The sequence below is a fragment of the Branchiostoma lanceolatum genome, chromosome 3 (assembly GCF_035083965.1).
Source record: "Branchiostoma lanceolatum isolate klBraLanc5 chromosome 3, klBraLanc5.hap2, whole genome shotgun sequence".
NCBI classification, from domain to species: Eukaryota; Metazoa; Chordata; class Leptocardii; order Amphioxiformes; family Branchiostomatidae; genus Branchiostoma; species Branchiostoma lanceolatum.
In genome coordinates, this window is record NC_089724.1 from 21,804,957 (window position 1) to 21,822,799 (window position 17,843).

Here is a 17,843-nt window from a genome sequence, read left to right on the forward strand (position 1 = left end):
AAGTGTGATCAATCATCAAAACTCCTCTCTGTTGCTACAACCTACGGCACGTGTATTTTCCCGCCGCCATATTGTTAACCAGAATCCTGTTGTCAAGCAGACGACAAAGGTTTGTGAGGAACACTTTTTTGTCTAAATGCTGCGTGTGATAGTGGACTGAGGAAGATATTTTCCTCAAAGTTTGCTCCTAACACAAAAAGGAACACATGGACATAGTAGTATTACCATTGCTACGGCATCCAGCTAACTTCCCATGAATAATGTAACGTTACACGTTGCCCGATGATGACGATGGGCCGACTTTGAGTGAAGTTCTACCGACTCAACACACGGGTTGTTCCCGAACTGGCCTGATGTGTGCGGTACGGCCGTTTTTTCGTGTATTTTTTTTACTTGGACACGTCTATATCCATAGCACTCTCCTCAAGCCAAGGATAGAACGAATAGCTGCTGTATAAAATGTGATTAGCGGTAAGATATTCAAGACGAATCTTCTCTCCCGAATTAATGTGCCCCCCTGTCCGACAGCACCACAATTGTGCGTGCGGCGCACGGTAGTTTCAAGTTGAAATATTATGGTGTCAGCACGACTAGAGACAAAATCTACCATATATATGATTAGTGCAAAGATAGTACATGATACTGACAGAATAATAGAAAAAAAGGATGGTTCATTGTTCTGCTAGATTGATTTCAGTCAACCATTATCGGAAAAATCCCGAATTTAGGTTACCCAACGTTACACTTTCTGAAGGCATGGCCGCCATCTTTTCTCGCAATGTTTTGATCATGTGACCAGAAGTTCAAGGTTATCGGAACTGTCAATTATAATGCTTATGATATCTGTATTTTTTTCTTTCAAAAATGCATGTATCCCTCACAGTTACAAAGTTAAAGCCATGGTTATATACAGTTCAGAAGTTTCCCTTCTTCTATCCTGATTTTATCTGCTCCCCTGTGATTGGCCATTTGACATTTTTCGCGGGAAACTCAACCACGTGACACACACTGAGACCAGAACACACTCGAGTTGAATTAGTCCGGTGTTTTTCCTGAATCTGTCACGATTTTCGTCTGTATTTGTAGACGGACGTATTTGAGGAGTCTCGGCATGATCGGTCAGAAGAAGATCTCCTCGTTCTTCAGTCCTCAGCAGGCGAGGAAACGGCCGACCGACGGAGAAGAGGGCGGGAACAGTCCAGATGGGAAGGTTTGTTGGTTGGCGTGGGGAGGGGGGCATGACTTCTCGCTTACAAATTGGCTTATTGACGAATTCTTTTATGAATCTTTAGGATGGTCCCTTCAGTTAACATTATACATGAATTCAGCGACTTGAGTCCCCGGTCCCCGTCAATTTTCTGGATCACGATTTGCACGCTACTTGTATAATTTTACTTTGAAAACTTTCGTGTTATTTATGCTAGGCGCGGCGTGACCACCTCCACTATCAGCATATATTGCCTCTAGATCTGATATGCAGAGTTAAGTACATTAAGTAGGTTATATTGTAACCCTCCCAAGGACCTATGTCATGGAGTGAGTACAAAGACCGCCTATTCCTTACCAGCCATGATCCTGGAGAAGTTGATGTCTGATCAAGGAATATGTCTACAGATTAGGGGTGGGTACCGGTACACAGGGTACCGGTACTGTGTACCGGTACAAAACCGGTATTTCTTAATGGACCGGTCCAAAAAACCGGTCCGTAAAAAATCAGTGGACCGGCCTATGGACCGATTAGAAAATTCATAGTACAGTAGAATCCGCTTAACTGCACCACCCATTTGTCAGCGTTTTTGGTGCAATTATCCGGCTGGTGCAATTATGCGAAATGCCCAGCTTGACCGCACCACCCTGGGCGAGGGGGTGTATTGTTAGTCAGAAACACTAGCACAAAGAAAACAGACGAAATTATTCAGTTATTAACTTTATTTATTGACCCTTTGCTGAAAATAAAGAAATGACTACGAACATGTTTTGATTTTGCATTCTTTCATTTTTCCATGCGATCTACCGCATTACAACACACGTAATGTTACAGGGGAGGCATTCTGAAACATCGTCATGCCACTCATGGGATAACAGTTTCTGTGTTACATTACGTAGAGTGCATAGGAATTGGGGAAGGAGGCACTCAAGCTAACCGACATCTATCGCACTGCAATCGTCCTTCAGTAAGACATCTGGAGCTGCATAGTTCATCGATTTGTGCAAATGGCTGAATAAAGGTTCCAAACGTGAACTATGCGGCTCCAGATGTCTTACTGAAGGACGATTGCGGTGCGATAGATGTCGGTTAGCTTGAGTGCCTCCTTCCCTAATTCCTACATTACGTAGAGTGCAGTTGTCGATTTACGTAAATCATGTACCGCCATGAAACTAGGAATTGAAACTAAAACTTGGCCGGGACCTCCCATACAATTCCTATCAACGTAACTGTCAATAGAGACCGCCTTCTTTTGTTACTCAAAACAGTTTTAAACATATTGGCGGTATTGCGCCTTACACCGGCAGGTATCGGCTCATTTGTTCTGCGTTTGCTGATTTTAGCGCACCTTTTCAGTTAACTGGTCGAGGATTTTTGAAAAAAATTGGTGCAGTTATCCGGCATTGGTGACCATGCGCGGTGCAGATATGCGGAGCCACTAACAATGCAGTGAATGGGAACCGGTTTTGGATATTGGGATTCGGTGCAATTAAATGGAAGGTGCGTTTATCCGATGTGCAATTAAGTGGCTTCGTCTGTACCAGGCTACCAGCAGGCGGCCACATAACTGGTCTAAGAAAATACAAAACAGCAGATTTAAGAGTCGTTTTCGAAGACGTTAGCTGTGAATAATATCTAGAAACACTTAAAGGATGATCGTGTAAACAGAGACAAAGTACAAACCTAAGAAATTATATCGTTCCAGACATGAAGTTTGGAGACTTTTACGTGTGTCTCGCTCTCCAAAATATGATGTACGGCGACACTACTATAATCAGGTACAGGTACAGGTCCGGACCTGGACCTGAGTCACCTGACCCTCTGGACCTGGACCTGGACCGGACCTGAATTTTATGTACCGGTACCCACCCCTACTACAGATGTGTTAAATGAGGGTCTGCATGCTCTTTTCCGTAAGGCGTAGGCAGCCTATTTTTATTTCCCATAATTTGTAGGGAAAGCCATCTTAGTGACATAACTCGTGGTGAGGCGACCAAATTTTGCCTAATCGCCATCATTGATTTTAGCGTAAAAAATGGGGGGTTGTTCTGAATTCAGCGTTGTCGGCACCCCCCATGCAGACCCTCTTTAATCTTAGTAACTTGTGGAGTGAGCATAGTTAAAGTTAAGTTAAAATCCTCCCACATCATTATTGATGTATAGGGCAGTGCCGATCTCCGTTTCATAGCCCTGGGCCACACTTGTGGTGAAATCACTGTAGCAGGGGGCTAGTCCACTGGCAGTGAAGTGTGTTTAACTTCCATACTGTTTCAGAAGTATGTACCATTTGTATAAAGTCTTTGGTATGACTCAATGCGCCTCTTGTCCAGAAGTGCCCTAACCCGGGGCTTGAACCCGGGCCTTCTGGTCCAAGTATTTTGAACCAGATGTGGTGAGAGGCAGAAGGCGCAGACCACTACACCACAGGGACAGTGGGACACCCCAGGATTGAGCATAATTTGCAGCTAAATCTAGACTCAAGAACTGTTCGCCTTTGCAGGCAACTCCTGTGAAAAAGCTGAAAGCAGACGACCGTCCAACCTCCCCTCCTGCCAACAATGGACTGTCCCCGGAGCAGCGTGCTCGGATGGAGGAGAAGAAGAGGGAGGCGCAGGTGAAGCTGGCGAGTAAGAACTGCCCAGCTGACATGGGGGAGACGTGGAGACGAGCACTGGCTCAGCAGTTCACCAAGCCTTACTGGCTCAAGGTAACAAGTCAAATTTTCACCCTTTGGTTTTTCTTTTTCCATTCTGCAACTTGAAATGAGCAATATTGTTGGTTATTATGTTGATTGTTATGTAATAAATGCTACTTGTGTTTTAGATTTTAATATCAGGGATACCTGTAAAACAGGCTCTCCCTTGCATCAATATGTTATACATTTTGGTATATGTGTAACGTTATACACTTTGGTGCCAATTCTCTCATTATTTTGTTTCTCCTCAGTTGATGTCCTTTGTTCAGTCGGAGCGAGCCAGTCGGACAGTGTATCCACCAGCCAATCAGGTCTTCACCTGGACTCAGATGTGTACTATTCAGGAGGTACAGGAACAATATCATTAAGGCTTCCGGGAATATCGACATACTTTAACTAAAAAAAATTGTCATCAAACTGTCACTCTATGGCAAAGTTGAACAATCCAGTAACAGGTTGAAATGAAGGAATTGCTAGGTAATCAGACATTTCGAAAATGGCTTTCCACCAGTATTAAGTGACCATCATCTCAACCATATTGATCAATGTTTAGTTAAGCTTAACCTGTTCCTTCTCGGCATCTCTCTCTCCACTTATTCTCCAATGTATCCTCCAACTTTGCTCTCCCCACATTATTGACACCTCTATCTGTATCCCCATACAGGTAAAAGTGGTGATCTTGGGACAGGACCCCTACCATGGCCCTGGACAGGCACATGGTATGTACCACAGGACAAGACGTTTAACATCATTCCACTAAGCTTGACATTGCAACCTCCAATTTTTCCTCAATTGAATCAAATACAAGTGGTGCCATTTTCTTTCTCGTCAGGTCGCTACCAACATAACCCAAAGAGTTGATACAATTCATGAGATGCATGTAAACTGGAGAGTCACATGGAATTTAGTGAAATTTGTGTCTTTTGCTTCCAGGTCTTTGCTTCAGTGTGCAGCGACCTGTCCCACCACCACCAAGGTACAGTCTCAGTTTTTCTCTCAGCCAAGTTTTAGTCTCATCTTTTCTGTCAGTCAAGTTTGTCACCACGAGAATGTCACCTTTTTTTTCTTCAACAAATCCATAAAGACAATATCCAGCCGCCAGAGAGGTGAAGGACTATGATTGCCAACATTGCATTTTAAGTAAGAAATAATGCATCAATCATTGCTTTGTTAGTATATCACCACTTTAGATGTGTCAATTTTTGACAACTCTCACAACTCTCCTACCCCCCTGTGTTAACCCTAGCTTGGTGAACATGTACAAGGAACTACAGAAGGATGTGGAAGGGTTTGAGATCCCCAACCATGGAGACCTGACGGGATGGGCAAAACAGGGTACTGCTTGTATCTGTGTCCTTGAGAGGGTATCACCTTATATGTATAACTGATTTCTTTTTACCAAGCAACACAGCCTATTAGTCATGTACTGTATACTGAAAAGAAGATTTCAATAAGATGTTAATTTCAGTATTGCAGAAATCTGCAGTCTTGTCCCTTATATCTTGCCCTGTATTTGATGTATACATATTTATTAAAAAGTTCTTAGTATGGAGAATATTAAGAGTTCAGAAAATCTCAGGCAGCCAGTGTTACAACTCCATCTGTTTTGCAGGGGTGTTATTACTGAACGCTGTTCTGACAGTCCGTAAACAGGAGGCCAACTCCCACAAGGGCAAGGGGTGGGAGGAGTTCACTGATGCTGTCATCACCTGGCTGAATAAGAATGGTGATGGGATTGTCTTTATGCTGTGGGGGGCATATGCACAGAAGAAAGGCAGCTGCATTAACAAGGTGCAGTATGTTTCTTTTTGTTGTTTACCATTTGACTGGTCTATGAATGGATTTTCTGTTTTGTGCCTAATATGAGAAGTGAGTTGCAGATATATTAAAAAGAATCTACTGGTAGTTCCAAAACCATGAACATTTGAATAAGTTGTCATCATTGAAATGTAAGGCCTTTTTGAGTTATCCTTCATATTTTCTGTTATTTGGAAGTGGGGTTCTTGTCTTAGAAAGCTGCATCTGACTTGCATCAATTGTTGTGGCATCTTTGGTATCAGGTAACCATTACTGTTACTTGATGGTACAACATTAAAGGTGTAACATTAAAACTTTGCTCACCTCCTCTACAGAAGAAGCACCATGTCCTGAAGGCCCCCCACCCCTCCCCCCTGTCAGCCCACCGGGGGTTCCTGGGTTGTGGACACTTCTCCAAAACCAACGAGCTTCTCAAGTCTGCTGGGAAGACTCCAATCAACTGGTCAAAACTCAGCTAAGGTGTCTCAACAGTGTGCTGTGTTAGATATCAGGGAAAGCTGTGACGGGCACTGAAAATAAGAAATACAAATAGAAGACTACATGCCTAAAACAAAGAAGTTTATACATATATCTTCGATTAAGCTGTAGAAGTTATTGTGGAACATAGTATGAAAATGTTTGTTTTTAGATGGCACTGTGTACAAAGCAATACATATACTGTACTTCTTAGACATGAACTAATAGGAGAGTTGTCATAGCCACTGCTGAAAGCACAACATTCCAGTGAGATAGGTGGAATGCAGCAAAAAGAAGTTGTACTAATAGTTTGTATTAAAGAAGATATTTGAAGTTCACTGGCTACTATTAAAGAGCTGTGCAAAATGTCTGTGCAGCATCAACAGTCAAGAATTGCTGAATGACAGTGATTTTGCATTACATGTACTTTGCAGTAGGCTTGCTTAGTACGTATGTGGAAATGATCTGATCTTAAGATCTTAAAGTTCACCAGCTGTAAGAAACCAGCTTGCTGTACTGTGTATGAGGTGCAATAATGGAGACCTTGTAGTTGTAGCTTCATACGATATCACTCCTTAGTTAACAAGATGGATCATTGAAAATGTGATTTTACCGATTATTTTTAGGTTGTAGGTACATTAAGTTTGTCAACGATAGTTAACTTACCTATAGTTAAGGTCCTGTTCAGAGAAAACATTTATGATATTCAACTTGTTGAGATATTTAGCATTTTAAGATATGTAGATTTTGATGTTGATATTTTAGTTCATGTTCGGCCTCCAATAAACAGCGTTTAGTTTGTATAACATTGGAATCAGTGTATTGAATGTTAAAGATATGGCTCAGACGTAATGTTTATGTTATCCATGTAATTTTTAGCATAACATTTTTGTGACTTACGTTAAGTAAACAAACCACTCCCTGCCACAGCCTCCATGCTTGTCATCACCAGTCTTGTCAGGCGGTCCCTGGCCATTCTTCCACCAGGAGATGTCAAAGGTCACCACATGTTCTTCTGGTGGTCATTGTCGCATTCACAGCTACGTAGCCCAAGCTGATCACAGAGCTCGTGTTGAGGTCTGGGCTGCTGGAAGACCATGTATAAATCCATCCTCTGTACTAAGTTCCTGCAATGTAGTCTGCAATGGTCCTTGCTCTCTGTGTGGGCGGCTGGCATTGTCATCTTGCAAAATGGAATTTATGTCATATTGCAGACGCAAAGGATTGTGACTGGATGGATAATGATGTTCCTCTATCTTGCCACATTGAATTTCCCTGGGATGACGAGCCTTGGCCTGTTTGAAGAAACTTGTGCTCTAACCCTAACCCTAACCCTAGCACCTAGGGTTAGGGTTAGGGTTAACTTTTAAAGTCTCATAACTCGAGAACAAAGCACGATATTTGAAATCCGTTTTCAGTTTCAAACTCCTGGCCAAAAGACCTTTCAAATGAGCCCAAGTTTGGCCCGTTTGAAGAAACTTGTGCTCTAACCCTAACCCTAGCACCTAGGGTTAGGGTTAGGGTTAACTTTTAAAGTCTCATAACTCGAGAACAAAGCACGATATTTGAAATCCGTTTTCAGTTTCAAACTCCTGGCCAAAAGACCTTTCAAATGAGCCCAAGTTTGGCCCGTTTGAAGAAACTTGGGCTCTAACCCTAACCCTAACCCTAGCACCTAGGGTTAGGGTTAACCTAAAAAGTCGCATAACTCGAGAACAAAGCACGATATTTGAAATCCGTTTTCAGTTTCAAACTCCTGGCCAAAAGACCTTTCAAATGAGCCCAATTTTGGCCCGTTTGAAGAAACTTGTGCTCTAACCCTAACCCTAGCACCTAGGGTTAGGGTTAGGGTTAACCTAAAAAGTCGCATAACTCGAGAACAAAGCACGATATTTGAAATCCGTTTTCAGTTTCAAACTCCTGGCCAAAAGACCTTTCAAATGAGCCCAAGTTTGGCCCGTTTGAAGAAACTTGTGCTCTAACCCTTCTAACAATTCCGCCACGAAAAGTAGGACGGAAATTGTAATCACATGGTCGGAAAGCGGTTTTCTGCTGTTTTCCGATGTATTTATCGCTATTGTCTGTTGTCCCTTTATTTTGGGTAGAAACCATAGAAAAATGTAAATTTTGGACCCGAAAAATATCATTTTTTAAACACTTTTTTGATCGAACCTGCTCGGAAAAAACGAGTTTTCCTGCGGTCACGATATATATGCTGAGAAAGCTTTGTAAATGGTGTCTCTGAAAAATGAAGAAAAAAAATTAACTAGACTGGCCGTCATTTGCTTTAAGAGCAAATTCAGGATGTTTCGCCCATACTCCTCATGCAAGAAGTGGGCTGTCCCAAAATAACTCCTGGGTAAATCCAAGTTTCTGCATAATTTTTGGCCAGGTGCATTCACCTTTCCTAATGGTACCTACATCTTAAAGATGACACCCGCAGCTGTCACGGTAAGGGAAATACAAGTTTATGCATGAATTATGCAAATGAGGTCCTCATTAGCATAATTCATGGCCAGGTGTGATCACCTTTGCTAACGGTACGTACATGTCAAATCTGACATCTGCAGCTTTTCCGGTAAGGGAATTACAAGTTTACGCATAAATCATGCAAATGAGGTCCTCATTAGCATAATTTATGGCCAAGTGTGTTCGCCTTTCCTAAAGGTACCTACATGTCAAAGATGACATCCGCAGCTTTTACGGTAAGGGACATACAACTTCATGCATTGATTATGCAAATGAGGTCCTCATTAGCATAATTTATGGCCTGGTGTGTTCGCCTTTCCTAAAGGTACCTACATCTCAAAGATGACATCCGCAGCATTTACGGTAAGGGACATACAACTTTATGCATACATTATGCGAATTAGGTCCTCATTAGCATAAGTAATTGTCAGGTGTAGTCACCTTTCCTATAGGTACCTACATCTCAAATATAACATCCGTACCATGTAACATAAGGTACATATAACTTTCTGTAATACCATTAGTACAGGTACCCCCTGACATCTGCTTGGTTTTAAGTCCCAGACATGGTAAGTGTAGGAGGGCTTATGTTACAGTATGACCTAGTTCTTGCTGGCCCCGACAGAAAATAACCAAAAATTGCATCAAAAAATTGCAAAATAAATCATTTTGAAGTAGTGTATGCCAAAAGAAAATAATGAGGTCCTTTGGGTAAATATCCAATGCACAACTGAACCAAATTTCAGGTCCTCAGGTTTCAACACCACGGCACTGGAGGCCATCATGTGCGACTTTTGTCTGAAAATGACCAAAAAACCTCCATAAAATCATTTTAAAAACTTATATCAACAAAATTTAAAAAGGGTCTAGGGGTATACACGTACTCTACCTGCATACCAAATTTCAGCTAATTTGATCGACGGACGACCGAGAAGAAGCGATTTGAAGATTTGACAGGAGAAGAAGAAGGAGAAGGAGAAGAAGAAGGAGAAGAAACCTGACAAAAACAATATGTTTCGTTGGCGAAACATAAAAAGTCATATACGGTGAAAATGCATTAAAAACGATGCTATTTGGGTCATCAGGCGAGAAAACCGCATCACCGTTGCCGCGGACTAATACAAAAAATAGCGAACTAACTGCACCGCGCCCAAAAATACTACAACTCACGGGCTTTTCAGAAGATTCAAAATATTTATGCACAGCTAAAACCATCGCCAAGCAATCTCGGGCAGAAATCAGGGTGACGACCATGCACTTCCGGCAGATTACCGGGTCATGGTCACCCGGTCACAATTGAACTCCGACCCGGAACCTTGAACGCGAAAACGACTTGTCTCGAATCTGCGGCTACAATTAGATCGCCGTTTTCGCTCCTGAGAAAGTAGCGGGAACGGTATCAAAATTTGAGTTTGGAAGTTTTTGGCTATGTTTGCAACAGAAATAACGCCATTTTAAAATTCTCGAATTGTAAATTTAGAATAAGGAGTGAACTATGTCTCAAGATGATAGCGAGGAGGAGATCTGGGGGTACAGAAGCCGTCTGAAACGGCAACATCGACCGGAACAGGCGGATGGGGAGGGGGGCGCGGACTCATCCCCTCCCCCCTCGCAGGCAAAAGGAAAGGCTCGCGGCAGGAAGGCCACCACGCCCAAGGGGAAAGGTATGATAGTTGCTATTTTATAGTGTAAAAGTGGTCTTCCATGGTCTGGAAGAAGGCGTCGTTTACATTGTACATGTACAGTATTAACTATAACGTATCAAACCCTTGCTCGGTCCTAGCCTACCCTCCTTGGCCTAACGTTTAGAGCTGCACGTTTAGATGTCAGAGTTTTGTAATCTCCAAGCAGATGTAGCAGTCGGACATGTTTTGAAACCGCCAAACACGCCCCCCCCCAAAACCCGACTGCTACATGATCGTACATCTGCTTTGAGATTAAAAAATTATTTTGAAACCTGCAGCCGTTAACGTTACATTTCTATTGAATCTAGCCTACTATTCCCTGTGTTTGGTTAAAAGCAAATTCGTTTTCTCTGCATTCATGTAACAGCTTGAAGTACAGGCTTGTGTGTTACATCATGGGGTGATTTACCCGTCATGTTTTGGAATTTATCTAAGAAGTATATATTTTAATTTGGCATTTTGTATATGCTGTGTCGTAGGAAGAACTGCCACCAAGTCACCGGGCAGGTCTCCACGGGGTAGGAGGTCAGGAGATGAGACGACTCCCAAGCGTGTCGTCCATGAGGGGTTCTGCCCAAACTGCCAGATGCCGTTCAGCCTCCTATTGGTCCAGTCTCCCCGCTGGCACATGGCTGAGTGCATGGAGCAGCCCATTCAGGCAGTAGAGGGTAATTAGTAGGGCTAATTAAAGATGTACACTCAGGAACTTCAAGTTCAGAAGTATCTTTTCCTAACTATCTTTTCCTTACTTCATTTGGAAGTGGATAAGTGGATGAACAGATGAATTTTGATACAAATTTCTCCATGTCGCTCAGGTGGTCTCCATTCTTTAGTCTTTAGGCTACAATATCTCTTCTTAGGTTACTAGTATGATATTGAATGATATTGATACAGCCTTTAACATGCTGTACATCTCCTTCCTTAGCAGAATGCCCCGCAGGCCTGTCGTGTGACTGCACCATCCCCTCCCACTACAGGCGGTTCCACCACACCCTGCTGGCCATGGGGAGGGCGGGGCTGCCGGGCACTGACCTGCAGGACGCTGACCTGATGCCCCCTCAGGGTAACCTACACTGTCTTGAGCAGTTTGTTGACAGCTTTCTTGTAGATAGATCAGCGAGTCTGAGATTTTTCTGACCTCCTAACAGCATAGTAAATATACATTTTTCCAAAAGGCTACCTACATTATTGCAGGAAGGTTGACTGTGACAATATGAATTCATTAAAACTTCATTTGCCAGTTTTACATGGCCCTTTACTTTAGAGAATAGTTATATTTTGTTTTTATATTTGACACACAGGAGATGAAGTGTCTCAAGAGGACCATGACAGCAGAGACACTGCTGTATCATCTGTTAGCAGTGCCTCTACTACACAAGGGAGTGGAAAGAAAAGGGAGCTCTCAGTCAACTCTGTTACTTCTCTGAAACGTATGAAAAAAGGCAGCATATTAGAAGTGGAAACTGTAACAGATGCTCAAGATGAACAAAGAAAAGGAGCATTTTTCTCCAGCAAAGTCACAGTATCGTCAGAAGATTTTGTTGTCAAAGGGAAAAGGGAGACATCCAAGGCACAATCAAAGCAGGGTGTTAGTGAAGTGAAGTCCAGACATTTTCAAGTGTCAATTAAATCAGGTTCTAATCCGGTAAAATCGGACCATCAACCACTCCCCAAACTGCCAAACATGTCAACAAAGGGTTTGGGAATTAGGAGACAGAGACTTGAGCCACTTATGCCTGAAGATAAGACAAGTGATCAAAAAAAGGTGAACAGTACACAAGACTTTGTGCAGAAGGCGGAAGAAACAGACGAAGCAGGGGATGAGAATGTAGACCACGAGAGTTTAAGTGACATAGACATGTTTGGAGAAGACAGTACTGAGGATGCTCCTCAGACGAATAACCCAGCTTGGCCAAGCCAAGAAGAAAGTGAAAGTTGCAGTGAAGAAGACATCTTTGCCTGTAAGGATGGTGGTGAGGATCCTATCAAGGAGGAGGAATGTGGAGACAAGAACGGCATACCTGAGTTTGATGTAGATTTGGATGACTTGGTACAGGAAATGTCTGATTGGAGAGATGGAGGGAGTGATGGAGATGATGGTGATGAGGAGAAGGAGGAAGAAGATAAGGATTCTGATTATGTTGTAGGAGGGAGCCAAAGTTCTGTAAACACTGCTATACAAACAATGTCATCCTTAGCCCAAACCTCCAGTCAAGGAGAAGTAGCAACTAAGAAACAGTCCAGGATATTCTCCTTTTTCAAACCTGTCTCAGGGAGTACTGTCCCGAAATCTGCACAGGGAAAACCTGAGGTGAAACACAGTGTACAGGGAGGAAGGATTTCACAGTCGGACAGTACCAGGAGTGTGGGCACGTCCCAGACAGGGGCGGCATCTCAGATGGGGAGGACCAGTAATTGGAATGGAGGAGCAACATTTTCCTACCCACGAGGAGACACTCAGGGAGCTCCAGCATCTAAGCAGTGCCCGTTTTACAAGAAAATACCTGGTAGGAATGGAGATGTTGCTTGGTAGGCACAAGTAAAAACAATGGACATGAATGCTTATCTGCAAATGAACTTAACTGCAAGTGCACCAGATACGCTTTTAGAATTCCTGCCACACAATTACACACTAGAGCTTTAGTCAGTATATCTATAGTCAAGGATTTATGTCATATTCTAACCACTTTCCAATTTCTACATGTAGGAACCACGTTTGTAGTGGACGCATTTCGCTATGGTACTATCCCAGGATGCTCGGCGTACTTCTTGAGCCATTTTCACTACGATCATTACCAGGGTCTCCGCAAGCACTTCCGACATGCTATCTACTCAAGCAAGGTATGTGCACTGATGTCACAATGTGTCTTTACGACTTGGTTTGCCAATACAATGCTGTAATTACATGATAAAGATGCATCAGATATGTGTTTACTGAATCTTGAATGGTTTGGAAGATGGATGTTATCTTGTACCTAAGGTGACCTGTAACCTTGTGAAGAAGAAGATCCGGGTGGCTGACAGGTACCTGCACCCCCTCCCCCTGGACACCCCCTGTGACGTGGAGGGGGTAAAGGTCACTCTGCTGGAGGCAAATCAGTAAGTGGTCTGGTTTCATTTCCTTTATTCACTAAAATGGGATAATTGTCTAGTGATTTACAGCAATGCCACATTCGACCAGAAGACCATGTGGGTTTGAATCCTGGCTGTCAGTATTCTGAGCTCCAGTTTGCTGGCTGCTTATAGGACTTGCCAGCTTTCAAATTTTAAACCGTCATGTGACGAGTTGCTTGATCTACATGTAGCACAGCCAGCCTCCACCATGTGCCTGTAAAACAGATTTGTCTCGCTAAAAGGCAATTGTATTAGTTGATACCACAGATACTGATACACCAAAACTATATCTGATGTTTAAAGCTGTGTGATGGAAGTGCACTCCCTGTAAAAGAGGATGAAATAACAACTGTATGTCATTCTGTTCTGTGCAGCTGTCCAGGTGCTGTGATGTTCCTGTTCCAGCTGCCAGATGGGAAGAACCTGCTGCACACAGGTGGGACACTTGCAGCTGTTAGATACATTTTGTACTTGCACCTGTATCCCGCCAATGCCAAGTATGAGGGAAGACAAGGTTACCCCCCATTCCGGACATAGAATCTACATAAGAATTTCTAGTTGTTGTAGAATATCCTTGTTGCAATTGGTGTATTAGCATGAGAAATTAAGAATGAATCAGTCTATCACTCCAGTGCAGTCTTGTATACAAATCAATCAATCAGTGACGGTTAAAGCAGATGGTTATTTTTTTGTCTCAGAAATAATTTTACCACTGTGTTGTTTGTGAAAATGCTCCCCTCTTCACGTAATTACAGGAGATTTTCGAGCAGACTCATCGATGGAGTGTTACCCTGCACTGGCTGGGTGCAAAGTTCACACAATTTACCTGGACACCACGTAAGCCTCGCTGTTTGTCCACTCTAGCAGTTGATTCTGATATAAAAGGAAAACAGCTAAACCTTGCAGCAGAAAACATATTTCTTAGATACAGTAGATCCTTAGGAACTATAAAGAGATTCAAACTTACCCTTCAGACCTAGACTTCTGTAATCTTCACCACTGACAGTCTGACAAGCTGCTTTAACCTGTTGGTGGAGATGGAATAAGTGTTGCTGTGCGTTTCTTGATGTAGTGTCAACGTGTAGAGTTTCTAACACCCCAATGGTCCATCAATGACAACTGACATCACTATCTAACTAATGGATTCTAAGCTGTTGCAAAATTTTCCATTATGCTGTAACAGTTATAATTCTGATGACCTCATGCAAACATTATGTGCCTGTTCCAGGTACTGTAACCCAGCCTACAGCTTCCCTGGCCAGATGGATGTGATAGACTTTGCAGTGGGCGTGGCAGTAGAGGCAGTGCAACAGAACCCCAAAACTCTCATTGTCTGTGGCTCCTACACTATAGGGAAGGAGAGGGTCTTCTTTGGTGAGCATGCTCCACTTCAACTGTACTTTTTACCTTTGTTGGTATTCTATGTTTAACATTAAAAAATGGGTACTTACCGGTAAGTAAAATAGGGTCATACCAGGAAGGTTGCAGCTCGAAATTGGCAAAAAAAAGAATAACAATAATGTTTAGTGCAATTATTCATGTCCCATTGGGGCTAAATGTTAAAGTTAGATACAAGAGAGTGATAGTGAAACTATGCTAGTTTTATCTCTATCTATAGTTTACATGCGTCTTCTCTCTTCTTGAAACATGTGTAGACGAATTTACAGAGTTACAACACTAGAGGATGTGTTAGTGTAACTTAAGAAAACATACACAATGGGTTGCAGGAAAAACAGATGTTTGACAATAGCCCTGCCACTACCTGTCCTCTGATTTTATGTGATTACTTGTGTTCATGACAGCTGTAGCAGAAGCGTTGGGCTGCAAAGTTTGTGTGGCACGTGACAAAAAGAACACGCTTGACTGCCTGGAGTCCGACCAGGTCAAGCGCCTGGTCACCCTGAACGGTCGGGAAACCAGACTACATGTCCTGCCCATGAAGGACCTGAAGTTCAATGTGAGTATAAGGCCAGTTCAATGTGTAGGTTTCAATTATGTAAATAAGTAGGCATTATTAGGTTGAGAAGGTTGTGGTATGGAGCCTTGTGTATTTGCAGAAAATATTTTCAAATTTTGACCTTCTGCAATATAATATTGCAGAACACTGAAAAAAAGTATATCTACCACTGCGTTTGCTTTCCCTTATATCTTTCTAATAGTTGTAGGCAAACTGGAAAAAGTTTTGCTATGCATCCAAATCCTGTGTACTGGAACACCATCAAAGCTTGTGAGGTTTAAAACAGGCCCTTAATGATGTTTTGATTTGCATAACCAGTCTTTTACAATAGTCAACATAACTTCCAAGTTACTGTTATTTTCGTCATCTTGCAAAGAATTATACAAAAGCACTGTTGGATACGTTTATTGCTTTATTTAAGTATTGGTATTGTGAATTGACTACCAGACTTGGTGAAGTATTATATTATTATGTTTTCTCCCCTTTTTTTTATTGCACAGAGTCTAAAGAGCTATCTGGAGGGATACAAGCCGCAGTACGACAGTGTGCTCGCCTTTGAACCAACAGGCTGGACCCACAACAATAGTGTTTCCACTGTGGCAAATATCAGGCCAAAGAGACATGGCAATATCACTGTATATGGTAATGGGATGTTTTATTATCATTTGATACATAGATGACATTGAAGTTTCTTGATTTTTAATTCTTTGCTATTGTTTATTGATGGAGGTTGTAGGTAGGAGATTTAAGCTTAAGCTTGTAACACAATACTGCCATGTATAAGCTGCCTTGATTTGGTTCGCATTTTTAGAGTAGTGTCTGGTTTTAGCTTTGGAGCCTTTCAAATTTCGTTCATGTGTATTGAAGTGACCAGAACTAACAGTCAAACATGAGGTCAGTGCCGGACTAGAGATGAAGGCAGCTTGCAAATGACTATGACAGTGGGGTACAGTAAACCTACATGGAATTTTGTTCCACAGGTATTCCGTACAGCGAACATTCCAGCTTCACCGAGATGAAGCGGTTTGTCCAGTTCCTGCGGCCAGCAAAGATCCTGCCAACTGTCAACAACGGATCGCCCAAATCCCGCCGTGCCATGGAGCAGATCTTCCAGCAGTGGTCGTCAGAGGGGAGACAGCAGTCTATGGCATCATGGGTCAAATAGAGCTACAGTTTGATGTAGAGCATATTTGATAAAGTCTCAATATCATGCAACTCTTACAAAATGAAAAATCTTAATTTGTTTCATTGTGAGAGACCTTGGAGCCAATATATATAAAAGTTATTATTGATGCATATTGCTTATTGTTCGACCTGAATGTATAAAGCTGTCTGCTTCATTTGAATTTTTGTCTCCCATTTTATCTTGTGAAGCCAAGAAAAAGATGAATTGTGTGAAATCATGCAGGTATAAATTCTAAAGTATTGATGAGAAAATCATGTGATAAAATGTTTAACACCACAAAGCTTAAGCTTAGTTTTATGGATAGCATACATATGTGACATATAGCCTATTACCCCCCCCCCCATTACAAACAGGTCGTTTAAAGAAGTCCTGTATATAAAAGGAATAGATATTTGTACTTGCTGAGTATATAAAGCACAGAACCTTATTTAATGCCAAATACCATATTATAATCAAGGGGGATTGAAGAAGAGATTGTCTTATCAAGGGGGATTGAAGAAGTCAACAAAGTGATAAAAACCAATATCTTTCATAACTTTGTATGCTGCACCATAAATTTTGAAAATAAATGAAGGTAACAAAACATTTAGTTGTTGCTTTTCATTTTTTCAGGGCAAGTTAGCAGCAATTTAGAAGTTGTTACAGAACAGTAGAGTCAATTCCATGTCACCGAGAGGGTTTTCAGGTAATATTGCTTGTGAGTTCAAACAATTTTAGATAAAAGACTATTCAAGTCAAAAGAGTTCTAATTTGTTCAAACAATCAAGAATGAAAGTTTGAACATGTTTGAACTTACTTATATATGCTGGAACTATTTGGAAAGTAATTGCACAAATATCTCTTTATTTAGAACAATTTTCAAACATCTATGTGATTATTTCACTGTTCGAACATGTTGGAACAATTTGAATCATTTTTCAAATGGTAGATTTGGGTTATTGCCCCAATAAAAGTAGGTGCTAATCACACTCTATTGTCTGCCTCTGTATATTTTTAGATTTCACGTCTGGACTTTTGTCTTCAGGTGTCTATGCATGGCACCCAGGGATAATCCCCTATACTTTAAAGGGATGTGTGAATTGCCCTGTTTCCATCCCACTGACCCAGTTATACCATATTGTTATAATGTTGGAACATGTAGGAACAAATGATCAACCTATTTTCCAACAGTTTCGAAAGTGATACAAATAACATGTGCAATGTTAGAAATTTGTCTTACATGTTGGAACACAGCAGAAACTATTTAGAACATCACA

The 17,843-nt window shown here is 41.8% G+C and overlaps 2 protein-coding genes across 3 annotated transcripts; both read left to right on the forward strand.

Annotated features, from left to right (window-relative positions):
* Positions 1-997: 997 nt before the first annotated feature.
* LOC136431044 (uracil-DNA glycosylase-like) lies at positions 998-6,982 on the forward strand. The gene is made up of 8 exons (XM_066422238.1): positions 998-1,210; positions 3,708-3,914; positions 4,154-4,249; positions 4,567-4,621; positions 4,836-4,878; positions 5,149-5,237; positions 5,515-5,693; positions 6,035-6,982. Exons 1-8 carry the CDS (start codon positions 1,112-1,114, stop codon positions 6,176-6,178), a joined length of 912 nt encoding a protein of 303 aa, XP_066278335.1. The 5' UTR covers positions 998-1,111; the 3' UTR covers positions 6,179-6,982.
* Positions 6,983-9,947: 2,965 nt separating this feature from the next.
* On the forward strand, positions 9,948-17,174 carry LOC136431039 (uncharacterized). 2 transcript variants are annotated; one of them, XM_066422229.1, is made up of 12 exons: positions 9,948-10,309; positions 10,810-10,998; positions 11,256-11,393; positions 11,632-12,837; positions 13,038-13,171; positions 13,311-13,429; positions 13,819-13,880; positions 14,200-14,281; positions 14,673-14,818; positions 15,247-15,401; positions 15,902-16,043; positions 16,382-17,174. In XM_066422229.1, the coding sequence occupies exons 1-12, from the start codon at positions 10,141-10,143 to the stop codon at positions 16,564-16,566; spliced, it is 2,727 nt and encodes a 908-aa protein (XP_066278326.1). In that variant the 5' UTR covers positions 9,948-10,140; the 3' UTR covers positions 16,567-17,174. The 2 variants fall into 2 exon arrangements, with proteins under 2 accessions (XP_066278326.1, XP_066278327.1); XM_066422230.1 differs by having other exon boundaries at positions 9,949-10,309; positions 11,259-11,393.
* Positions 17,175-17,843: the final 669 nt, after the last annotated feature.